Consider the following 26,121-nt stretch of genomic DNA (forward strand, 5'->3'; position numbering starts at 1 on the left):
TTTGCGGAAACAGAGCTATAGAATGAAGAAATTGCACCTCAACTTTTATAATGTCTTATTTTTTTTGTGTGGTAAAATGAAAACCTTAGTGCTCAGCCTGCCCCCACGCCCGTGCTTCCCGGGGGCCTGCCCCCCATGCCTGTGCTTCCTGGGGGCCTGCCCAAGTGCCTGGCCCTCATTCTTCATGCTCTCGCTGAGTGGTCGCTGTCTCCCTGAGCTTCAGCCCCAGCCCGTGCTACCTGCAGCCAGTGCCTTCTGAACCTGCCCACCTGGGTCTCCCACAGATGCCTTGAAGCAGTGGTGGACTGAACTGAACCTGCCTCCTACTCCAGAAACGACTTCCTTCCCCAGCGGGCCACACTCCATCCTCACTCACCAGCACTGCCTTCCCCAAACCTGCTCTTGGGTCTGCCTTTTGCCCCTGACGTGTGCTCTGCCAGCTGCCATACCTCTCAAGCCGGAAGCCTGAGGGAAGCTGTCTGGCGGCCACAGGTCCTCCCGGCCCTCCCTCTGCCTCCCAAACTCACCCCGCTCTTTGTCCTCCATGCAGGCCCGTGGCTCACCGGCCTTCACTGTCTTGTTTCCAAATTCTGTGGTAGGCACCTGCCCGATTGCATTGTCTCCTGTCCTGGCAGTTGTCCTCACACACTTACGGACAGTTTGCACATTGGGTCATGTCTTTCCTCGCCAGAGTTCATGGCTAGTGGATCAGGCTGAACTCCTTGGCATGGCCCTACATCCCCTACAGCCTCTTCTGTAACGGCCCCAGGGCCGTGGTCCCCCAGCCATTAAGAACTACTTGCATGGCTGCAAATGGGCAAACTGGACCCCACCTTGTGCTCCTGAAATACTTTCCCTCCCTTGTCCATCTGTCCATTTTCAAGTCCTGGCTCAAGCCTTACCTGACCCCCAGCAGAATTGCTCTTGCTGCCACAGACACCACCCACATCCTGCTGAACCTCCTCCCCAGGCCTCGGCACCACAGCCACACACTTGTCCCCACGCCGTTAGCAGGGCCAGCGCCTGGCGCAGTGCGCCCCAGCTCAAAGGCTGCTCCCACTGCAGCTGCTGTCCTGTGGGGGATGGCCTGATGATGATACCATGTGCCTGTCTGCAGATGTGGTCAAGTGCTCTCTTAGGGCTGGTAGAGCCCTGACCCAATTACCTGAAAAGGTAGACAGGCCTTGAGCAAATAACCATGTGGTGAGATGAGAGCCGAGACCTGGGAAGCCAGGGTGCCCAAATCTTAAGGCATTTTTGGAACTGTTATATCATCTGGTGAGTACAGTCAATAGATGTTATTCCTGTAGAATGTGGGGGAAAAAAATTTGAAGAGTGAAGGAATTTACTGCTCAACATCCAGCTTTCAATAAGATCTTTTACTCCTTGTTTTCTTTTCAATCTTAGTTTTTCTTTTGTTACTACTAATTTTAGACCAGTTGTTTTTGGAGCAGGAGGATTTTGAGGTTTCAGGGGGTCCTCTGTCCTGTAGACACTCTTGTGTTGGTTTTTGGACCTGGAGACCCTTTTTCAGCTTGGCATGGCATCAGTGGCCACACTACTGATTCTGTAGAAAGCTGCCTCTCCTCGAACACTCCTGCTCCTCTGAGCGGGGCCGAGCAGCCTGCTGCTCGCTGCGTACAAGCCACGTGAGGAGCACGCGTGAGGTGAGGCATGCGTCTTGGGCCGTATTCACGTCGGCATCTTCTGGCTTGGGGACAGCGTCTGACCTCGTGACGTACTTGTATGGTGCGGGGACCAACCTGCGGCTTTGGTGACACGCCCAGCCGTGACGTGACCTGCCCTGTTAGGGCTGGCTGCTGGGACGTCCTTGCCAGGGGCACTCACCTATAAATCAGGGTGCCCAAGGGAGTGTATTAACAGAAATGGGTCTTCTCAGATGTTCTGGAAAATCCCCCTTCTGTAGGGTAGAGACTCTGTGGAGGAACAGGCTGTGTTTCTTTTAATGAGGCCTGGGCCTGTGTAACTCAAGTGCAGGGGGTTGTGTGTGCTGGAGCTGCAGAGTGGGACCCTCCCGAGTGGGGCGGGGCTGCAGTCCTGCCCCCCAGGTTTAGGGGGCAGTCATGCCAGAGAAGAGCAGATCACACTGGCCCCCGCCACCTCAGGGACCTGTGAGGAGCATGCCGTGGGTGGGGGTGAGGCGCTGGCACAGCACAGGGGCAAGGCCTCCAGCCCTGGCATACCCGGCTACGTAGCTGCCCGGCATCACCCAGACCACTTAGCACTTCCCACGCCTCAGGCACTGCTGGGCGTGCGGCGTGTGCATGCAGGGGACAAGCATGGCTGATGCGCGTTTCCCCCGGCCCTGGGAGAGGGGCTCCACTTTACACATGAGGAAGGCGAGGCTTGGGCCGTGCAGGGCCTCCTCTCAGCAAGCACGGGCCAGGCTGCTTCCGGGCTCCCAGGAGTCTGCCCCTTTTCTCTTCATGGCCCGTCCCTTGGCTGCAGGGCACGTGCAGCCTCGCCTGAGATCCTGCCCTGCAGCCTCGCCTGGGATCCTGGGAAAGAGAAGGATGGTTTGGAATAGAAGGGCCAGGGCGCGGGGGCAGCTAGAGCGTGGGTCGCTGGCTTCCCTGGTGCCGCGCCCACGAGTCCAGGCTGAAGCAGGCCAAGGAGGAGGGCTGAGCGCCATCTTGGGACGGGCACTGCCAGGCCTCGGGAGGGCCGTCCTCACGCTGTTCCCGTGAAGAGTCCAGGTCCAGCCCGAGCGTGGGGTCAGAGTGCCAGGCGTGCCGAGATGGGGGGCCTGGACCAGACCGTGTGTAGTTGGAGGCCTTGGGAAGAATCCGGACTCCAGCCAAGAGGCGGGACAGGTCAGGACAGGAGTGTGCCCAGGCGAAAAGCTTCCTCTTTAGAGCCTGGTGTGCAGCGCTGGGCACAGCCAGCAGTCACCTGGGAAATGCGCACGGGGTTTCCTGCCCTCCCAGGCACGAGGACTCTGGCCCTGGGGCCAGGGGGTGGGGGCTCCCCAAGAGCAGGGGTGACCTGGGCCTGTCCAAGCTGCTGTGCTCAGAGACAGGGAGACTCAGGGCAGAAGACGAAAGGAGCCAGGCACTGTGCCCGGTGCCCACCCACAGGGCCAGGCCGGCTGGGAGAGTCAAAGGGACAACAGAGCAGACAAAACGGGAAGGAAACGGGAGCAGGGAGGCAAACGGCCAAGCGTGGAGCAGTGCTACCCCTACAACTAAGAGGCATCTCACCCTTTACGAGTGCAAAGCCAGACCCCTGATTTGTCCCCCAAGACCTTCTGCCCGGTCCTTCCACTCATAAGGGGTAATGTCCTTCCAGCCCCGGTTCCACCTTCACCCCCAAATCCAGCCTACCAGCAAATGGAAGAATGGCCCCCTGCCCTCCATTACTTCTGGCACGGCCACACCCTGGCTGGTCTCCCTGTGTCCTCTTTTGCCCACTACCGTGAATTCCCCGCAGCCTCTAGAGTTGGGCTCAGACAAAGCCATAGCACTGCTCCTCTGCTCAAACCGCCCACCCTCCTTTAGAATAAAGCCCTAGGTTCTCACCAGGACCGCCAGAGCCCTGCACGACCTCACCCCACCCCACCACCATCCCACCCCCTCCACTACCTCTCGCTCTCCACTCTAGCCACACCGGCCCCTCTGCTGTCCTCAAGCATAACAGGCACTGAGGTCTTTGTGGGCTCTGTTCTCTTTGTCTGGCATGCTTGTGCCCAGGTGGCCACATGGCTGGCTTATTCCCACCCTTCCTCCCAGACGTACGTCCACCATCTCCCACCTCTTGATGGATTCCCACTCCCAAGTCTACCTGACTTGCTGTTTATCATTATGCTCTCACTCATGCCTGAAGCATCGTGCTTGATTGGAATGAAATTGGGTGTTTCCCATTTATCCTACTTTAGCCGCAGTAATTCCACAGCTTAGCACTTTGGGTTAACTTTGAATTTTTTTTTTGTCTGAGACTTGACAGTCTTTAAATGAACATTTTAGTTAAATGCAGCCTAGACACCTTCTCCCTTCCCAGCCTCTTCAGAGAGTGCAGAGACACGTGGGGTATTGTGGGTGCAGAGGCACATGTGAGGGATGGACGTGCCACTTCCCTACACTACGGCTTCTTTATTCCTGTAACTCCAAGTATACCTCATCAAACTGTTTGCCTTTCTGCCTGTGAAGCCTCCAAGGGCCCATCTGTTGCATTCTTCTTCAGAAATCCTCTTTTGATTCAGTGTCTTTACCAATCTACCAACTATGTAAAACCAGCCAGAGAAATGTTTAGCTGAGAAAGTTACAGTAAAATCTCAATTAAAGGAATTGCTTGGGGGAAGGACTATTCTAATTAATTTAATTTTTGGTTAACTGAGCACAACCAGATTTTTTATTGAGAAGAAACAGCATTACATTAAAGATATTTATTAGCTTTGGATGAAGACTTTCCTTGATTTAAACCATCTCTCTACCATTTGAAGCTATGTGACTTAAAAGAGGGATAATAATAGCTATCCCTAATAATATTACGTCCACAATGACAGAAAGAGTAGAGCCATATGGAATGAGAGATGAGATGTGTGAAAGCAGGTCTCAGGTGGAGGAATGAGGCCCAACAGGGAGGGACTTTCAGCTTCTGGACACCTGGAGTGGACTTGGTCAAAGAGTGGCTATGCTTTTATGACGATAGAGCCAAAAAAAAAAAAAAAAAAAGGTGGTTCACAAATGGATTGTGTATGGAACAGTCTGCTTCCTACTCCTCGGCCCATCAGTAACTAAGTAAATATGTTGGCAGGTATGTAGGCAGAGAACTCTTCTTTACCGACAGTGAATGGCCTCAGAGTAGAGACCTCTGCACTCAGGAATTAAGGTCTATTCAGAGTAATAATAGCCTTCCCATCTGATTGGAGTGAAGTTGTAATTTGACAAGCCAACTGTACGTACCTCCCAGTCTATTTTATCATTCTTAAGTATGAAAGGACATTTAACGGTCAGTTGAAGAATGTTTTACCCAGAAAGATATCAAGCTAACAAATAGGGGTGGGAGGAGATCCCAGAGAAAACAAATAAATGAAAAACTTTGAAAAATACTTGTTACCTCCAGAGAGATTTGGGGATGTATTACATCCATAAAACAAGAACATCATGCTATGAGAAATGAGCAGAAGACAAAAGATTGTCTTGATAATTACAATATGATTACTGAAATGAAAATTCAAAAGAACATTTGGAAGATAAAGTTGAGGAAATCTTTCCAAAAGTGGGTGTGTGGGGAAGGTAAGAAACATGGTGGATCAATCCAGAAGGCCTAAAATTCAACCAGTAGGAACTCTTTTCAGGAGATAATGAAGAAACTGGAAGAGAGAACATTGTGAAGGAACGAATGCTGAAGGATGTGTAGCTTCAGATTGAAAGGACCTGTCAAGAAACTAGAAGAGGAAGCAAAAAAAGCCCCACGCATTTTAATATCAAGTATGTGGAGAATATCCTAAAGGTTTGGAGAGAGATATGAAAAAGGAAACAAAAGAAAAGGTCCTCTACAAATAATGAGAATTGAACTTGTATCAGACTTCCCCTCTTTAACACTGGGCACTATAAGAGAGAAGAGCCATGTGTTCAAAGTTCCAAAGCAAATGAGTTTCTACTGGAGTTTTCTGCCCAGTCAACCATGTGTGAAAATAGAATAAAGTCATTTTCCATCATGCAAGAACTTTGAAAATTTACCTTCCCCATGCACACTTTTTTAGGAAGTTACTGAAGAATGCCCCAACAAAGTGAAGATGTAAGCCAAGATGGAGGGACCACTGAGTTTCATACAACAGTGGCTCTTACCCAAGAACGCAGTGCAGGGCAGTCTCAGAATGGCGATTGTGTCTCTGGTACTAATGAAAAGGCAGGGGCAAGGGTTGCTGAGGAAGGGGGTGCATGGCTCATGTGCACAGTTGAGAAAGGCTGGAAATGAAATGCAGCAGTTTCCCCGTTTCCCTCCTCAGACAGTCTCTTCTCAAGCGTCCAACCCTTTATCTGATATTTAACTCCAAAGTGTATAACTGTAAGAGCAATTTTTTAACAGAGAACAATAAACCAGCATTATGTACTACAATGAGCAGCTGTCCTTGTTATTGGGAGATCTGGTTTCTGATAACTTATGTAAAATTTACTGAAATATTTTTACAGCAGTTTCAGTATCAAACGCCTGTCCACAACCAGAAGACAGAAATCCCATGTTTAGTTCTTGCTGTGGTAGTTTCCATATGTCGAGTTGACCTTTCCAGTGACCTCATGTGTATTTTGCTGTCACTCTTTCTGAGAGTGATTAATTTCAATCTGCATCTTTCACCTTCTACCTCTCCAGAAAGTGTTGTGTGCAGTTCCCGTGTCATGAGAAAGCACAGCAGAGTCAGGCGGAGAAGGTCCGGGACAGAGAATAGGCTCTGCTAGTATTAGTCAGCCAAAGCAGTGCTGATGCAAAATACCAGAAATGGGTTGGTTTTTATAAAGGGTATTTATTTGGGATAGGAGCTTACAGATACCAGGCCATAAAGCATAAGTTACTTCCCTCACCAAAGTCTACTTGGAGCAAGACGGCTGCCGACGCCTGCGAGGGCTCTGGCTTCCTGGGTTCCTACGCTCCTGGGGCTTGCTTTACTTTGGCTTCAAGGTTCCTTCCTTCCTGGGGCTGGCTTCTCTTTCCTCTGCATGCTGACTTCCCAGGTCTTCAGCATCAAACTCTAACATTAGAAATCTCCTCATCAAAAGCTCCTTTGCCATTCCTTTTATCTATGAGTCCCCACCCACCAAGGAGTGGGGACTGGGTGGGGACTCCATGCCCTAATCATAACTCAATCATGCCCAGGTACAGATCAGATTACAAACATAATCCAAAATTTCTTTTTGGAATTCGCCAATTATATCAAACTGCTACACTACCTGTAACTGACCTGGAATTGAGCAAGCTGCTTGACTTCTCCTGTCACCCCAAAGAGTGAGACTAAATCCAAATTATGTACAGGATGTGCTTAAAATATGAAGTAAATAAAAACTAGGGAAGCGGATTTGGCCCAATGGATAGGGTGTCTGTCTACTACATGGGAGGTTGAAGGTTCAAACCTCCTGACCCATGTGATGGGCTGGCCCACATGCAGTGCTGATGCTTGCAAGGAATGCTGTGCCACACAGGGGTGTCCTCCGTGTAGGGGAGTCCCACTCGCAAGGAGTGCACCCCATAAGGAGAGCTGCCCAACGTGAAAAAAAAAGTGCAGCCTGCCCAGGAGTGGCACTGCACACACAGAGAGCTGATACAGCAAGATGACGCAACAAAAAAGAGACACAGATTCCGGGTGCTGCTGACAGGAATACAAGTGGACACAGAAGAACACACAGCAAATGGACACAGAGAGCAGACAACTGGGGAGGGGGATAGGGTGGGAAGGGGAGAGAAATGAATAAATTAATCTTTAAAAATAAATAAATAAAAGCTATTTTTTTGCATAGAGGAAGATTAAAGGCAATTTCTCCTTTTTCTTCATGTAGATGAAATTCACAATGGCATGGCAAATGCAGCGTTGCCCTCTGCTCCTTTCTGAGCTGCTGCAAAGCTCAGATGTGGGGTTTACGTGTTTGTGCAGACTCTCTGGGTCAGCGTGAAGCCCACAGGCTTATGGAGTGACCCGGTGGCCATCTTCCTGGGGGTGACAGGTGCTGAGCAGGCTCCTCTTTCCCACCCTACCATGGCAGAGCAGTGGCCAATGCCAAATTAGCTTCTTGCCCACTGACCCTGGACACTCTGCGGCTCTCCTTGACTTCAGACGTGAGCTTGTTGGGTCGGAGCTCCTCCTCTCAGCCTTTCGCAGTGGCAGGCAGGTTGTGAACCTGATTGGTGCTCAGTTGACGTCCCTTGCCCCTACACGAGCGTCTTTGCTCTGCCGGCTCCTCAGAAAGCTGATAACCAGGCAACAACGTCTGTGATTTTACAAATGGAGAGGCCGAGGCCCACCTGCAGGACAGGTGCCCCCAGACTCCCCAGGACTCTGGAGGACTGGCCTCTAAGGCCACGAGTTTGGGAAGAGGAGGTGCCAGGGGGGCCCTGAGCTTCCTGCGGGACCTCATGATAGAAAAAATCAGCCTCTCATCAGTTTAACCAATGGAGAGGCTTGTAGAGATCTATTTGTTGGTTCTACTTGCGTCAAGTTTTTAACATTTTTATTTTGTATTTCTATGAACCTTAATACAAAATCCACACTTGCTTTAGCAGTGAAAGCCAGAGCAGAGCTTGGGGAAATTCGTGTTGAGGAGAGACCAGCCCTTTCTTTCCCTACGGTTGTCTCCGTGGCCCTCTGGAACCTTCCATTTTCTGAGTGCTCTTCAGCTGCTCACACTGGGGTGTCTCTCTAGCATGAAGGACTAGATGAAGCACTGCATCTCCAGGACTTTACATTTATTTTCAACTCTAGTCTCTTTCCTCCCCACCCTTTATTGACATTCTTGATTGACAAATGTTTGCTCGGTCTTCATTTCCCCAAATAAACAATGTAAAGTGTATTGTAGATAGTTTAATTGTGATGTTTTAAAGAAAAGTGGCAAAAATGTGTCATGTTTTTTCTCTTTGTCACCAGAGATATGAGCTAAATTATTTATGGTTTGATACCTCATGAAACAGAGATGGATTCAGGATATTTACATTTAGGAAAAGGAAAAGGGAATTGAAGTTATCCTTACAGAGTTGACCACTCTATTAATCAGCGTGTCTGCCCCAGGTAGTCATAAGAAAGCTGCTTTCTAGTAGCATATGTGCCAAGCGGTGTGCCTCATAGGCTAACTACTTATGTAACTAAACAGATTTGAACTGCTCTATGTAACTCAGTAAGAAAAATCTTAAACCAATGTAAAAATAAAACCAGCAAGCGTTTTTGAAATTGCTCAATGTTGAAAGTCCCTTAGCTACAGGATAGCCCTGTCCCCAGCGTAACGCTCTCTGTTCCAGAATTTTCTAGTTGGGAGGCGTTCTTATGGTCAGTGGCTTACGCCAGAGGAGACTGGTTGTGCCCAGACGCCAGGTCTGTAGAGTCTCCTGAGGGCCAGTGGCAGTGGCCGCACTGCAGGACTTAGAGCAGGGTTACGAGATTGCTGGGTCGCCCACCAGAGTGCCCTGGCAAGAGCTCTCAGCTGTACAGCTCCAATCATCGCGCCTTATGCACTTCCAAGGCAGGCATGAGCTTTTTCGTTTTCTCTGCCACAGGAGATGTTGGCATGCCTGAAACCGCTGCCCCCGTCATTGTAATTCCTCCAGGCAACAGAAGCGTGGTGGCTGGGACCAGCGAGGCCACCTTGGAATGCGTAGCCAATGCCAGGTACGGGCATGCTCGTGACCGGGGGTCCTGAGAAATAGCAAGTGTGATGAGGCCCCCGCAGCAGAAAGACAGACCACACCCACTGTCACTTGACCCTCCAGCAGTGCTAGTGTCATTTGTCCAACTGCGCACTGAGCTTGACATCACGGGCAGAGAGGAACCTGGTGGGACGCCCTCTTCCCAGCCCGTGCTGCAGTTGTGCAGGAGCTGTTGGCCTGGCGCTGGCTGGCAAGGGGTACCGCCAAGATCTAGTGAGGGGCGTGGAGGCCTTAGCGCAGCAGGGGAAGGGCTAACTCTCTCCTCTGCAGTCCCAGGTGTCCTCTGCTTAGTCAGCGGTAGCTCCAGAACGGAGCCTCGGTGTCGCTGTGTTGGAGAGGAGTATTTATTTTAAATGTCCTTTTCCTGAGCAAATGGAATCATTAGCACTTACGGTCCATCACTGCTGCAATTAGCTATCCTTGCTCAATAGCCCTTGAGCAGAATCTATCGCTGGTGCATGCCTTGAGGGAGGAGGGCACATCTGGATTGATTTTTGAATGTCCGTTGTTCAGCCTGCCATGGTTCCTGGTAGAATCAGCTCTGTCAGGCCTGCGCTGAATGCCTAAAATTATTATTATTGCCCTCCCAGGCCTGTTGAAGAGCTGAGTGTGACCTGGAAGAGAAATGGAGTGCGGCTCTCCAGCGGGCTGCACAGCTTCGGGCGGCGCCTCACCATCAGCAACCCGACGTCCTCCGACACGGGGGTGTACGTCTGCGAGGCGGCCCTGAGAGGCAGCACGTCCGAGCCGGCCCGAGCCACAGCCTTCCTGTCCATCATAGGTAATGTGCACGCCGGGAGCGGGTGCGGGCAGTGTCCCAGGTTCCATCCCCGTGCTGGCGTTTCCACGGAAAGCAAGCGGTGACGCCCCATTATTAATGCCTTGCATGGGTGTGGAACATTTGTTACAACTGAGGGAAGCTCCTTTTTATAGCTGTGCCGTTAACCACAGCCCATGGCTTACGTGAGGGCTCACTGCTTGTGCAGTGCAGTTCTGTGGGTTTTCTAAAATTTTTATTCTGCTACTTTATTTTCAACCTAACTCATCCATTCTTCTTTTCCAAGAATACAAAGGTCATACGTCTAGGCTTTGGCAAAGTGTCATTTATACTTCTAAGAAATGTGAATTCAATCACAAAGCTTGGAAAGTAGCCTGGTGCCCTTCTTGTCATACATATTATCTTCTTATTTCAGCCTCTACATCACCAAGCTTTTATATAACTCTGTTCACAGTTATGATCACCCGTCAGCGATTATCCTGTTGTTATTTCTCAACTAGAGGCAAGTAAAAAACTGTTGAATGTTCTTTCATTAAATGAAAAAGTGAGAAAAGGGCCAAATATTAATCCTGAAACAAGGAGAAAGAGGAGATAAAATTAACTGCATTTGGGTTTCTTAGCTCTAAATACTGGAAAATATCAGCATTTAGAAAGTGTCCGCTCTGCAGTGGCTAAAGAAATCCTTGGTTTATTATCAGATTATAAGGTCATGTTCAGGTGCGCGGCATGTGCCCTCATCTGATTCTCATTTCCCAGCTAAGTACGACTTTGTTCTTGCCGCGTGAGTGGGACGCGCTAGCACCACCTGCTTTCCAGAGTGGGCGCCTCGCACCACCACGGAGAGGGTGCCGCGGAAGTTGAGAATTAGAAACTTCAGATGAGCAGAACCCCTCTGAGAGCAATAGCTCCTTAAGTAGCATAGTTTTGAGTTTGCCACTTGGCCAGAAAATAGGCAAGCTCACATGTTTACGTGAAATCAGCAAGAACCTCAAGAGAGACCTCGTGGAAGACAACTGGCTTGAGCGCTGCATTCCTTCATCTCATCGGGAAACGGCTGTGCGCCCTGAGCGTGGCACTGCTGAAGACGATGCAGGGTGAACCTGTCCGGCCCTCTGCAGGAAGGCAGGTTGTCCAGCCAACAGGAGGAAGCCAACGTTGCACGAGGGCGGGCACCGCTCTTTGCTCCCTCTCTCTTGTGCACAGTCAGCTGCAGGACACCTGCTGCCCCCACTCCCTGCCAAGACCCTCTTGGCCCAAGCTGATCGATAGCCCTTCCAATGCAGCACCCCAGGTAGAATCAAGGTGGAGCCGTGATGTACAGACCTTGGGTAGACAGGGCGGATTGTGCTACGACGTCTAGGTACTTGAAGCAGAGAAGAAGTTGATCTCCTTTTTAAAATATGTACCTCTATCATATGATCTTCAATTCCTCACTTATAGTCAAATTCCAAAGCAGAGTGTCTCCAGAGTTACCGTCTGTGTTCTGACTCCCAGGCACCTGAACACACGTCATTGTTCATGACGCTGATTTAAATCCCCTTTTACTCAGAAGAATTCTCTGTGACAGGTAGGATTCTGTCACTGGGGCATGCTAGAACAGCACTAAAGAGAACATCTCTGTCAATTCCAAGTGGCTTTGAGTAGATTATTACCCTGAACCCAATAATCCCGAGGGAATCCTCAGGAAACGTCGTCCTCGGTGAGCGGGAGAAGAGCTGTAGGTGTGAGCGTGCCGGTGAAGAGAGCAGATGCAATCGGCGTCAGGCACCTTTGCTTCGTGCCTCTGAGACCAGACAGACCAGCTGCCATTGCTTGCTCCGCCTGCCGGCTATGCCGCCGCGGTGCCCAGTGCCTGCAGTTTCCACGAGCGCCAGGTCAGCTCCGGCCATCACCCATGAACCCGCGTGGCTCCGGCTGCCTAGCTCGGTTCCCGGCCTTCTCTGCCGCCTGCCCGCCCGCAGCTTGGCACTTTCTCCGAGAGGCCCGTCCCTCCTAAGCCCCCCACGCCCGATCTCGGCTACCCCCACGCACACCACAACAGCCCCACACCCGCAGCCCTCACTGCCCCCTGCTCCCTGACACGCGACCACGTCCCTCGTCCTCCCTGCCTCGGCGCACATCGCGATTTGGATGGCCAGAGCTGCCCTGCTTTGCCTGACCACTGGAGCCCACTGCCCAAAGGTGGAGGGGGGCTGCTGGGCCAGACCCCCAGGAACAGCCCTCAGCCCACTTGTGGTGCGCTCCCGCAGTGCTGCTGGGTGGGACCGAACGCGCAGGTGAACCTTCCATATGAGCGTCCAGAATGCCCCCGGGGGGAGCAACCTCGGCCCCCACAGAGGCCTTGACCCCCCTTCCCACTCCCCTCGTGGTCCTCCTGCCCCTGCTGTCTCCCAAATAAACAGCTTGCTGTCAAGCCTGACCTCAGGCTCTGCTTCTGGGAGAACCACATCCTGGCGGTGGCCACGCTGGGCCTGACCTCTGCCTGCGAATGCTGACCACTACACCTCTGCGCCCTGCTGCTTCTTGTCAGCAAGGTCTGCATTCCTCAAATGTCACCTCCCCTGTGACTCTCCAACTTGTCCCCAGAGAGCACCATTGTCCCCTCAGCTCCGTGCCCGTGGCCCCGGCACACTGGTGGGTGGTGTTGCATGGTGTGTACTGCAGTGGGCTGTGGGGACAGGCTGGGCTCGGGTTCTACTGCACCATCCTCTAGCGTGGACAGGCATCTTGGCCCCGTCGGCCTCGCTTTCCACATCTGCGAAGTGGAGCATGTGTAGGGAGTGATGTCGGGTCACGTGCAGGGTTAGAGGAAGTAAGGTCGCCTCCGCAGCACCAAGAGGCAGCTTACGCTGCCAGCTTAGCTCTATTACAGAGTGTGCTGTGTGGTGTTAGTATCTACCAGTACTTAGTTACAGGCCACTCACTTTTGATATTTACAATAGGGTTGTGTCTCAGTCAAGAGAAGCATTGTTTCCTGGGTGATAAATAAAACACTTGTGTCTCTTCCCAGTGCCCACAGCACCTCAGATTCAGCAGGAGGCGCGAGCGTCTCCCCCGCGTCCCGACAGTTTCAGAGGCTCCCTCGTCACACACCAAGCACTGCCATTCGCACACTTCGCATGCCTGCCCACTGCCACGAGTGCACCCGCCTGGCACTGACTCCCTCCTGCTCAGAAGAGCCACTGCTGTTGTGTAATAGCCAAACAACTGTAGAGATAACCTCGAACCGATTCCAGTCGTTCCAAAATCCAACTGCTGTGACTATGATTAAAACAGCAGATCACTTGCAGCCCCTTTGCCTATACCGATTACATTTGAGAAGTTACCCTACAGTCTAACTGTCTTCCAGAGCTGAGACTGAGCACCTCTTAAATGTTTTGTATCTTATCCTAGAATCCCTTCTCCCCTTCCCACTTACTCGTCCCATCTTCAAAGCCAGCAGCAGCAGGCTGCTCTTCTCATGCTTTCAGTCTCCCACCTCCCCTTCTGTCTCACTGCTCCTGCTTCCAGCTAGGGAAGGTTCTTAAGGTACATAACCTAATCGCATCTGTAAAGGCCTTTGCCCCATGTAGGCTCCTTCACTGGTCCGAGAGATTGGAGGGCGGACATCCCAGGGAGTGGGAGGCATTCCTACCACCAGGGGCTACTCAAGTGTGAACGATGATGGCAAGCCAAGGGGACACCAAAGTGTGGCTGATCCACTGAGGTGGTCATTTTGGAGGGCAAGAGGAGGCAGAATAAGGTTGGGGGGCATTCCTACCTCCCCTTCTGGAGCTGGGAACTGGAGGCCCCCACTCATTCTGGGAGCAGCCGCCTGTGGCCTCCAGGTAAAGCCTTTTCTTTAGCACTCTCATCTCATACAAGAGGTGAGAACATTTCCCTAATGTCTTCATAGTGTTTCAATAAAAGATAAAGGTGTTTGTCTCAAACCCAGGCTTATTAGTGTAGTGTGTGATGAACTGTTTGAGGGCTGGAGTGTCCTTCATTGGCAGGGTACCCTTGAAGAAGAGTTGAGGCTGATTAGATAAGACGGGTACTTGCCCACTTGCCTTTTGAAGATTCTGTGGTTGAAAAAGTCTATGCACAGGGCAACTAATTCAAAACAGATTTGTTTTCACTCTGTTGAGCCCACAATCTTTCCAAGGTTGAAAAATGCCTGGTATTTTTCCCCACATTTTCCTTATAGCAGACTTAAGTGTTAAAAATAGCTGGGGATGGAGAGAAAAATCTTCCCAGTACCTGTTGAGTTAGGTTAATGTGAAGGGTCAGCAGTGAGAAAAATTGTAACGTAGAAGCTGGAGGAAGTGTGGAATTACGCGCAGGAGCTGCTTGCGTCTTCGGGGGCCTTTGGCAGCTCTATGCCTGCTCTGCTTGCTCAGCCACCTGAAAAGCTTTCTGGAACAAGGCAGGGGTAAAAATCAATGATCGAACGTCTTCTGCCCATGCTTTCTGGCCTTCCTAGTTCTGAGCCAGTCAAACATCCCTGGGTGTTGGCAAAGAGGAGCCCCTTTGCCTGCGTCAGCAGGCAGCCTCTCTTCCTGGATCCTGCCCAGACCTGAGGAGCCTGGCGACTCTGCGCTTGGTGGGCATGGAATGTGTGGAGGGAGGTGACGTTCTCCCACAGGCAGCCGCGGTTTGTGCCAAGCCCACATGGTAACTGGCTGGCATGCACGATGGCGGTGCACAGGTGGGGCCTGGCGGTCCCTAACACACCTGCCAGCCCCCGTGTCATTCCTGTGCTCAGCCCTCCCCACTTGGGCCCCTGCAGAGATGGCCCCAGGCTCTGCATCCAACTGCTTCCCTCCTGCGCAGGGAAGTTGTGGGGCATTACAGAGAGGAGAGCAGCCAGCGCCGGACACCAGGCCGCCACCCATGGTCAACACCTCCCAGCATGCCATCTAGGCATGTAGGTGTTGACTGTGTGTATGTTTGGATTTTTGTTTTCAAAATATAATTCATCTTGGATGAATTTCAAGGGCATTATACTGAGTGAAAAAAGCTAGTTCCAAAAGGTTACATGCTGTATCATTCCCTGCAAATAACATTTTTGAAATGACAAACTTTCGGCCATGGAGAGTAGATTGATGATTGCAGGGGTGAGGGATGGGGGGTGGCAGATGGTTAAAGCCATGGCAGAACTGGATGTATCTGGACTGGGTGGTAAATACATGAACCTACGCCTGTGATAAGACTGAAAAATTACATGCACAAATGAGTATAAAGCAAAACTGGGGAGAGCGGAATAAAATTGGTTTGGCTTACATCAATATCCTGGTGGTGACACTGTTCTGTAGCTTTGTAAGTGTCACCATTGGGGCAAACTGGCGTATTCATCAGCCAAAGGGTGCTGATGTAAAGGACTAGGAATCTGATGGCTTTTTAAAGGGTATTTATTTGGGGTAAAAGCTTACAGTCACTAGGCCATAAAAAGTCCAACTCAAGGCTGCTTTCTCACCAAAGCCAGCTGCCACATTTTGAAGCAAAATGGTTGCTGCTTCCTGGGCTTTCTCTTCCTCTTAGGCTCCATGGGCTCAGCGTCTTCCTGATCTCAATTGTAGGCGCCACAGGGCTCGTGTCTTTCTCAGCTTTCTATATCTGCTGCAAGTTAGTAGGCGAGTGGCTCAGCTCTCCCCGGGACCTTAGCTGTTTAAGCCTTCTCCTTCCTGTCACATGGCAAAGGTCTCTCCTCCGTGTGTCTTCCTGAGTGAGTGTCCATTTCTATCAGCCCACCAAAGGAGTGGGGACTCAGCCTGGGTCATGCCCTGCTGACGGGGTCGAATCAAAAGCCTTAAAGTGATTTTATACTTAAATCCTTTGAAGTTAATATGACCAAAAGGTATCACACCCAGAGAACTAGATTAGTAGTTTACAAACATCTTTCTCTTTTGGGATTCATAAATAATCTCAAATGGCCCCACTGGTAAAAGGTACATGAGATCTCTCCGTGTTATTTCTTAAAGCCGCATGGGACTCTACAGTTACCTCAAAATAAATGTTTAATTAGGAAAAGGAAAACACAGTTAATCATGGGCAAATGTTGATGTTTTCACTTCATTTTCCCCCTTTCCCTCACTTTCCTTTCATCAGAACACGGTGATAGGTACTGGCTTAGCTTTCATTGATGAATGTGGCCACAGCCTGCACCAAGGGCCTTTGGCGGGCTGCACATGTAGATGGCGCTGCCACCGCTACTCCTGGCTAAGGAACGACTGAGTGGTGAATGTGTGAGTGTGCGGTGAAAACCAGCCTGGAGAAAGGAGCCATGAAATCTCCGCAGGGTTTCTCTTGGGCTGTCTAGGCATAAAAACTAAGTAGAGGATTCTGCCTCCAACTAGTGAATTTGCAGCCCTTTGCCCACCAAAGTGAATAATTCAGGCAGATCATTTCTGCTTGAATTACCGGGGTAATTGCACAATCAGTACCACACTTTGCCTCCATTAAGAAACCTTTGGCATTTTCTCCTTAATTCTTTCTTTTAAGTGCTAAGTTTTCATTTCTCTTTTTCCTCTTTTAAGTTCTGCCCTGTTTTTTAATGATACACTCAATAGAGGAGACATGCCAAGCTGTATTATCCCCATTCAACACAATCACAATGAAAACAAACTGCTCTGGAAGACAGTGCCCAGAAATTAATTATTACACAGAAAGTGAATACAACAGCCTTTTATTATTCTGATAATGAAATCACTCCCACCTTAATATTTGATGAACTTGGCCATGCTTTCTGCTGAATAAACTGAGAAAAATATTGCAATTTGCTCTCCAAGGAAATTCATTGTTTAATACAACCACTATTTTGTTGTTGTTGAACAGGCGAGTTGTGTATCTAGAGATAGGCAAATGGTTAAGGGTTTCCTTTCATACTCAAGATGTGAGAGCCACCACCCCCCTCTTTTTTTTCATTTTGTTACTGTTTTACATTCCATTGAAGTATTAAATTTATATTTTGGAGGACTGTTAAGACTTTTAAAAACATGTTAATAGGCTGCAGTGTTGCCCTGATAGAGGCCTGGTGGTTTGCTGTGGTCCTTTATTTGACATGCTTCGTGACTTGGTCTTTAGTTCAGATACTGAAGCAAACTAGCCTATAAAATACTGTGCAGTAAATATAAGCCTTTATGAACCTCACGGGATAGTCCCTCTAAAATGTGAATTAAAATATTTCATGATTCAAGCCCATTAAACTCAAAAATAGCCATTGCCCTGTGTATCAATTTGCTTTCTGCCTTGGTCTGTAATCTCTAAATTCCAACTTTGTGCTTACGATAGAAATTAATGATGAACTTTTTATAAAATAGTTTTTAGAAGGAGCTCAAACTACTTAAAGCTATTAAAGTCTTTTGAAACATACTTCTGCTTAGGGACTATTCTTTTTTCTTGCTTAAAGAGCCACCCTATTTTACTGCTGAACCAGAAAGTCGGATTTTAGCTGAAGTGGAAGAAACCGTGGACATCGTCTGCCGAGCAATGGGTAAGTACAAAGAAGCTGTTGATCAAAGAGGAATGAAAATGATATTTTTCGGGGGCAGAATTTTTACTTTGTTATGGGAAAATGTGAAGTGTAGATGGTTAAAACAAGACTGGAGTGGAGTCAAGCTAGGTTCTGGGCTTTTAAACTTGGGGGACATATTAAACCTTGCTGAGTTTTGCTTCCTCATCTGCAAAGCAGGGGGAATATTTAGCAAAAGGAACAAAGAGGAAGGCCAAATGCCATCTGTCCCAAGTCTTAGGTACCCAGTAGTCTTGCCCTTTGGCCTCCCCTTCAGAGGCTCCAATTTCGGGAGAGCCTGGCCCTTTGGGGCAGAAAATTCATCATCACCTGGGGGGGTGGTTGGGACTGGGGACCAGTCCAGTCTGTGGGAGGTGACTTACCCCAGTCACAAGGTAACAGACACCATAGAAACCCACAGACCTCTGCCACCAAAATGCACCCTTCCAGGACACCTGACTTCCTCTAAGCTTGGGCCCACCTGTGCCCAAGGGAGCAGTGATGAGGACGTCACTTTTCTTTTCCGTAAGTGGGCGGGAGCATCACTGAGCAGCGTGGTGGTCGAGGCAGAGAGCAGCATCTGGGCAGAGCTCCTCACTGCCCTCTGGGCTTTGCGTGAGCTTGGCACGGCTGTGGCCCTGGCGGCCAGCTCGCGTCGCTCACGGTGGTCGTTTCTACGGCTCTGTGCTGTGCCGCCTCTCCTCTGGCTTGGCTCTGCTAAGTCAGCTGCAGGGGAGGGGACTCAGAGGGTGAGAGAAGTCTTAGGAATTCTAAATGGAAATGTTTGCCCTACTGAAGAGAAGCTGCATTGTTCTCTTTCTTGTGTAAACATCAGCTTTTTAAGGCCAACAATTCTGTGACTGCTGAAGCCACAAAATATTTAAAGTGATTATATTTTAGAAATGAGAGTTTGCAGTACTGTGGGAGATAAGATTTCTGTTTATGACATTAAATTGCCCCCAAATAGAAACACTGCTAGTTCACTATGTACTAACAATTATTTTTCAATAAAAGGCAATCTTAAATTCTCTCTTTGAAAGAGAATGCTCTTTTTTTGGCATAATTCCTACAGGGTAAACTGCTTGTTAAGCATAGGCTTATAAATGTATATTGAGCTGGTTTTTCAACATTGCTTTGCTGTCATATAATTTCCTCTTTTAATTTTGACAATGAAACTATAGCAGCATATGAAATGGTTATTTTTTTTATGAAAGCTACATCATGTAATTGCTATTATGAGATTTTACATGAATTGGCTATGCTTTTACCTTGAGATGGATTTTTTAAAAATTTCCTGATCTAATGAAAAGAGACAGGAAACATAATTAAGGCAAAGAACAGAATCTGAGAATACATTATCTTGAAATATTCTATGACATTAACTGTATTTATTAAAGAAGATGTCTTACGCCTACGTAGCATCTATAAATCAAGCCGTTTCGGTGTGCTTTTTACCACAAATCACATCAGTATGTGTGTTATTCAAGTCCATTTTGTATTTAGGGAAACTGGAGTACAGCGCCTCCTGCGACCTTTCTCATGGGCTCACCATGTGTCTGGACTTCTGTCCTGCAGGCTGTGGTCTCCCTCTATGTATTGTCTCTAGTCTACCCAGCTGGCCGTTCTTGGGTGGGCCTGACTTCCTTGGTTTCAGGAAGCATCAGGAAGAAGGCACGAGAAAGCGCTCTTCCACTGTTGCTAGACACCCAGGCCACCCAAAGAGGCTGCCAGGAGGACAGGCCTCATGGGTCTGTTCCAGGCTGCAAGGCCACCAGGACGTGGAGTGCGTCGCCTGGGCTGTCTGCACTGACCAGAGCTGTGCAGGGGATGGCAAGGGAGCGCCCTGTAGTCTCCAGCTGAGGACAGCCCCTTTCTTGATGACACAGGCTGTGCCCTTGTGACCTCACTCTTTGTCCACTGCATGGACCCCTCCCAAACCCAGCCCTAAACCCCCCAGGTGGGACACAGGCCTCCTGGGCTCCACCCTGACTGGAGACCTTGTCTTTACTAATAGCACAGGAGACAGGGCGTTGGTCAAGCTCCCCTCGGCTTCGGCTTCTGGCCAAGCGCACGCTGGCCTGTCTGCCCTTCTGCATCCATAGTTCCACACCTTGGATGTCTCCTGCCATTAAATTAACCAAATGCTTGCCACATGCTTGTTACTTAACCTCAGGAATTCTCCAAATTTAGGATTTTGTAATGCCCACTTATTTGCACTCCTATGCAGGGGTCCCTCTCCCCACCCTCCAGTGGTACAAGGATGCTGTTTCCATTGGCAAGCTCCAGAATCCTCGATACAAAGTACTCACAAGTGGAGGCCTCCGCATTCAGAAGCTGCATCCAGAGGACTCTGGAATCTTCCAGTGCTTTGCCAGTAATGAAGGAGGGGAGGTCCAGACCCATACCTACCTGGACGTGACCAGTGAGTACTGCCTGTCAGCAAAGCCAGACCCCGCGGCCAGAGCTGCCCAACCTCTGCCCCACGACACACTCAAAGTGGCACCTATTCACCCACCAAGCAAATGGGCAGTGGCAGAGGCGGCCAGCTGGGGGGAGCTGTAGCCCATGGGTGCGCTCCCCGGGAAGCTCTGCAAAGCCCACAGGCAGCCGTGACATCTCTGTTTCACCAACCCCCCTTATGGGAACCACAACTTTTCCAGCCTTGAGCCTTCCTCTGTCTTGAGGAAAAGTAGAAAAATGCCCCCCATTTTTTTTGGACAAAACTGGAAGAACTATTGGGTGAATAGCTCACTCCTAATTTCTTTCTTTTGATTTTTTTGCCATCTTTTATATTCACTTTCTATTTTAGTTTTATTACACAATTATAGTTCTTTCTGTGAGTTTCTTTTATTATCCCATTAACAGAAATACTTTGGCACTCTTTCTTTGAAAAATAAAATAAAGGTAAAGGTTATCATTGTATCTGTGGGTTTCCTTTTTAATCTCCCATAGTTGTAATATTGTTCTTCTGAGATGAAGTAGAATTTAGTGATGATGAAATTATACTTCACTTTTGTCCCTTTTCGAGCAAAATGGTGACATCCTCAGGAGTGAGAAGGCTAGTCAGTGTCAGGGTGTGCTCCTTAGAGGCCTCTTGTCAGCCAGTGCCCTGGGGAGACTGGCCAAGGCCATCCAGAGCTACAGGCTTATTTTGGTAAAAGAAGGTCAGGTCCTTGAACTTCCCCAAAGGTCACATTTCACTGAAGTTCTCTCATCTGGGAAAATGGACTCAAGCCAGCCGGGTTCAAAGGATGACTAAGAGGATCAGGTGGGAAGTGAGTAAAGAAAAGACTATGTAAACTGGTTGCCATGGCAAAGGGAGGGTGAACAAATAAAGAAATGATAACAATAATGTTATCTGTTTTGTAAACACAGGGTTTTGCAAAATGGATTTTTTTTTTTCAAATTAAAAGGCCTTTTCTGAAAGGAAACAGACAGTGTGTAGAAATAGCAACAGTTAATCCTCACCTAGCAAACACTTCTGGAGCAGCTGTGCCAGGCCTTGGGGACAGAGCTGTGAAGAAGGTGGCCGGGAACCTGTGCTTACAGGCCAGAGGGTCTCGGAAGGGAGGAGGCCAGCAAAGAACAAGGTGTCCTCACCTGGAGACTGGGGCCCTGAAGAAAATGGGGCAGGCCGAGGTCACAGAGTGTCTGGGGACTCCTTCCCCTGGCGGCTGAGGCAGGTTCTCTGGGGTGACACTCCAGCCAAAGGGGCCAATCCTACAGAGCCTGGTGGGCAAGCGGGCCATGGAGGCCAGGGCCAGAGCCCACGAGGGGCATGTGGGGGTGTTGGCAGGGTGGAGACTCTGGTGCACAGAGGCTGTGATGCGAGGTGGGCGGGGGCTCTGCAGGGCGTGGCCTTGGAGCTGGGAGTGGCCTGCTGTCGCTCATTGCTTGAGACAGTCATCCCAGTCGGGGCATGAGTGGGAGCACTGGGACCAGTTAGGAGGCTCCTGCATCCCCTAGGCTGCCCTCGGGAGAAGTCGCTCCAGGACGTACCCCAGTTTCTGCAGGGGTGCCCACTGGCTGGAGTAGCAGCTACGTCTCTGCATGCTGCCACTTCTCCCCCTGGGAAGGGCATCCTTCTCAGGGGTCCTGCCAGAAGCTTGGGTAGGTGCTGGTCCCTTGAACAGGACAGTAGAAACAGAGTAGTGGAAAGCCGTATAAGCCCTCTCTGCAGCCAACCTGCACGTGCGCCACTCTTTCCCATCTGGCTCGGGGCGCCCAGGGGCCCTTGCTACCCTGTGACACCAAACAGTCCTTATTGAAGTCCTTGAAATCTGGGCATTTTGACTTTCATATTGGATCCTAGGAAGTGCCAAAGTGCCATCTTTTGGATGGCATTTAAATGTTCAAACTCAGCCTTTTCTGTTTTTCTTTAAAAGGCTGAAAGCAATTTGATTTATCTAATAAAACATTTTTTGTCTCTTTAACATTCATCTGAAACTGTTCTTCCTGGGCCCCTGCCCTGTCTCACTCTTGTGTACCCATTACAATGGGAGCCTGTGTAAGGTTGTCAGCAAGGACAGGTGACAAGGGAAGATTACAGTCGCTTGTGAAAGGTTTGGTCTCTTTTCACTACGATTCTCTCTTTGGTTGATTCTACAAACGTTCCCATGGAATGCTCCACCTGGCTGGCCCCAGCCTCTGCAGGACAGCTCACAGACCGTTTCGCTGTTTAACTTCTCTACCTAGACATTGCTCCTGCGTTCACTCAGCGGCCAGCAGACACCACGGTGACTGATGGGACCACAGCTGTCCTCACTTGTCAAGTGTCCGGGGCTCCTAAACCTGCCATCACGTGGAAGAGAGGTGGGTTGTGTCCTCCCTCCACAACACCGTGGCCAATGAATGCAGGGCTTGTGCTTTGTTATTCTCTCTCCTGTCCTGTCATTAATTAGAGAAAGGAACAATTTATTGAGCACCTCCAGGGGCTGGACGCTGGGCCACAAGGGTGAGTCAGGTGGGCACGGCCCTTCCTTCAGAGGCTTGCAGTTCTAGAAAAGGAACAGACACGAGAGGACGATTATGCAAAAATGATACTCCTTGGCCTTCGCCTTTCCGCAGAGTGCCTTTGGCCTCTTGGAGCATCACAGAGTACTTGCTATTTGATTGGGGGCAACTTTTCTAGAACTCGGGTTTTCCAATTGTAAGAGGAAGGAGTTCTTCCTTGGTGCCTGTCAAAATCAAGAATCTTCTTTTTTTAAAGATATTTCTACCTCAGGATTGGTTTGCAACCTTCCCGGTTTGACGTATGGAATCTGTTAACCCCCACCTGACATTAAGCTCCTTTGAAGAACGGCGTCTGTCACAGCCTCACCTTGCCGTTCCCGCAGCATCCCCCACAGAGCTGGGTGCGAGTGGCACTTAACCAGCAGTGTACAGAGCACAGCCCTAGCAAATCCTCCCTGAATTGTGCTGAATTAGATCGGCTAAGAACGCTTGCTGAGCTACTGGGCGAGGCTTCAAAAATAAAAGTCCATGCTACCAGAAAACCTGTGGTGGCTGTTCACCTCTTAAAGATAAAATTCTTGCACTCAGAGCAAGGTTTATAAAGAACAATGACCTGGGATGCTAGAAGAAGAGGGGTAGGCTTTTCTCTTTTTCTTTTTATATTTTCTATTCTTACCTACTTTTGAATGCATTGGTAGCTTGCCATAGAACACTTTCAAATGCATAAAAAGAAAAATCAGTCATAATCTCATCACCCTAGGAGAGCATGTGTTGACCCAAATCTCTCAGTATTGGATCATTAGGATATTCTTGAATTTTATTACAAAACTACTAAAAGAAACTGCATCAGTTCCTTTTGTTTATACCCTTTTCGCTTCATTCTGCTCATTTCCTTAAGTTATTTGCTTGGTCATGGCTACTCATTATGGACTTTTCTCTCAAGTGTATGGCTCCCACACACCTGTCTTCTCTACGATTCTTCAGGGACCCAGATCCTGGCCAGTGGCTCTGTCCAGATCCCTCGATTCATGCTGCTCGAGTCGGGAGGTCTGCAGGTAACCCCGGTCCTCGTTCAGGACGCCGGCACCTACACCTGCTACGCAGCCAGCACGGAAGGGTCCCTGAACGCCTCTGCGACGCTGACGGTGTGGAGTAAGGAGCGCGCTTCCGAGCCCTCTGCGCTGGGGTGGCCTGTGGCGGGGACCGTCCATGTGGCCAAAGAGAACGATGATTTTTACAACCAATTTCTAGAAATCTGTGCAGTAATTAAATTTTTGGTTTCTGAAAGAATAATTAGAAAATGTATTCAGAGAGTTAATGGGGATAATTGAGGAGAGAGAAAAGATTGACTTTAAAGAAAAAAATCTCTTCCGTAGGGATATTTTCCCAAACCAGCTCAAATAACTAAACTGGTGTGTCAGTTAATCTTACAAGCGTTATATAGGAAAACTAAACCGAGATGGATGGGAGCTGGTGTAGCTCAGCAGTTGAGTGCCAGCTTTGCACGTATGAGGTTCCAGGTTCAATCTCCAGTGCCTCCTAAGCACAGGAAAGCCTAGGGAGAGACTATTTTGGTGCTATTACTATTATCAACTGAAACTCTTCTAGTGTGTTAGTGTCAACTTAGGAGTGAACCGAGAGAACCTGCTGCTTCTCAGCTTTTGTCTGTTCTTATTTCACCTATCACATATTTCTTTCTGAAAAGCAAAATAGTTTTCCAGAATATAAGTTTTACAAGCAAGCAAAATCAATACTGCACCCACCCCTTTTAGCTTCAGTTGCCAATGTGCTTTTTTCTCTCTGCTTCACCCAAACCTATATTAAAAACAAAACAAAACCAAAAAAAAAGCAAAAGCAATGTTCACTTAGAAGACTTTCGTGGAGTTATCTATAAGAGTAGAGAGAATTTTTACTTGCTTGGGTAGAGATAGTTTGTAAAATGTCATCACAAAAGCATTGTACTTTATTTCACATTTATTTAGCTTCTCTGATGTAGTTGTCCACTTTGAAAAGTAACCCTTTTTAATTTATGAGGTATTCTGAAAAGATCATGTATTTGAAAAAACAATATATATTCCCACAATGTTATCAAATATGAAGAAAGAGCGTTTGTCCCACTTGGTAGTTGACTCCATTTTCTACTTTAAATTAATCATTTATCCCTGAAAATTGACTGTATATGTTAAATGTTTCTGAAAGGAAGGTCATTGATAGCTGAATCTCTGCAGATCACTAACCAGAAAGTTCTGTCGCTCTGCTAAGATTCAAAATTAGGACCCTGAAATAATTGGAGTAACACTTCTGAGGTTTGTAGAGCACTTCATGTCAATACTTTAATCTGTCCAGCTGTTAGTTATTTCCGAGTCCCCTTTTTATAGATAAGACAACCAAGGCTCAGAGGTGTTCCCAAGATGCCCCTCTAGCAAGGGTCAGGCTGTGCCTGGAACCAGCCTGGGAACTCCCCAGTGCAGGCTCTGTTCAGCCACGCAGACCTGGAAAGCCACCGTCGGTCACTGGGGGCTGTGGGCCCGGGAGGGCTGCGGGTTGCTCAGCGTCGGCAGCCTGCCCTGGTGCCTGGGTCCAGCCCGCCCCAGCCCTGTGCTGTTTGGCAAATCACTGTTTTTTTCTGAGCATCTGCTTTCATTTCTGAAAACTGGCAGTAGTAATATTGCAGAACTCACAAGGCTGCTATGAGGAATAAATAAAGTTATATAAACAAAAGCCCTTGGCTACATCCTGAAATGTTAACGCAAGCATTAGACATTACTAGAATGATGAGTATCTTGGGAAAGGATCTGTTTTTCCTGATAGAGTGGATCCCCATCAATGTTTGCGTTTGCTCTTCAATTCTCACTTCCTTCGAGAAGGGTGCGGAGTTCCCAGGATTCTTTAGGAGGAGCAGTAGGCTAGACTTCCTTAGCTGCAAGATGGAAACACTGGCTCCCAATTCCCGGACCAGTTCCGAGGTTTCGACTTACACTCTTTTTGCCAAGAAAAGAGAAAACGTAGAGGTTTTGTTGTCAGGTGACCATTTACCCCCTGAGTTTGCCTGAGCTGTGACTTGTGTTTTTGCAGATCGGACTTCCATCGTCCGCCCTCCGGAGGACTGCGTGACGATCAAGGGCACCGCGGCCACACTGCACTGCGGGGCCGCGCACGACCCCCGAGTCTCTATCCGGTCAGCTCAGTTGCCACGGTGTTCTTGGCTTATTCGTGTTCTGGGAGCTTAGAAAGGAATGTTGCGATGAGAAGGAAGAATTTTGGGGACTTTGGTTTCTGCGTCAGGCCCCTGGTTGTGGGTCCCTTCATTAATCACACCAATCCCACTTTAACTGAGCAGTAGTGTTCTTTCCAGGGGACTGTGTGCGACTTCCTGGCTCCAGCACAGGCTTTCGTGATTTTTCTGCCAAGGTTAATACACTTTCTGTAAAACCTACTGTCAGGGGCTGATACTTAATGAGAGAACAATCCAGAGGGATTGAACGGGATTTCAGCAGTGTTTACACTGGGGCTGTGGGTTACTCGAGTTTTCTGT

The 26,121-nt window shown here is 49.0% G+C and overlaps 1 protein-coding gene across 5 annotated transcripts in view; it reads left to right on the forward strand.

Moving 5' to 3' along the window:
• SDK1 (sidekick cell adhesion molecule 1) overlaps positions 1–26,121 on the forward strand; it is a 917,480-nt gene that overhangs the window by 653,776 nt on the left and 237,583 nt on the right. For 4 of the 5 annotated variants that reach the window (XM_058285708.1, XM_058285711.2, XM_058285709.2 and 1 more), the window contains exons 6-12: positions 9,217–9,328; positions 9,957–10,147; positions 17,532–17,615; positions 19,861–20,055; positions 22,329–22,445; positions 23,571–23,738; positions 25,662–25,764. In XM_058285708.1, the coding sequence (XP_058141691.1) occupies positions 9,217–9,328; positions 9,957–10,147; positions 17,532–17,615; positions 19,861–20,055; positions 22,329–22,445; positions 23,571–23,738; positions 25,662–25,764 (970 nt within the window). The remainder of the gene's footprint in view (positions 1–9,216; positions 9,329–9,956; positions 10,148–17,531; positions 17,616–19,860; positions 20,056–22,328; positions 22,446–23,570; positions 23,739–25,661; positions 25,765–26,121) is intronic. The other variant, XM_058285710.2, reaches the window with a different exon arrangement.

This window comes from Dasypus novemcinctus, chromosome 23, assembly GCF_030445035.2.
Source record: "Dasypus novemcinctus isolate mDasNov1 chromosome 23, mDasNov1.1.hap2, whole genome shotgun sequence".
In the NCBI taxonomy this organism is placed as follows: domain Eukaryota; kingdom Metazoa; phylum Chordata; class Mammalia; order Cingulata; family Dasypodidae; genus Dasypus; species Dasypus novemcinctus.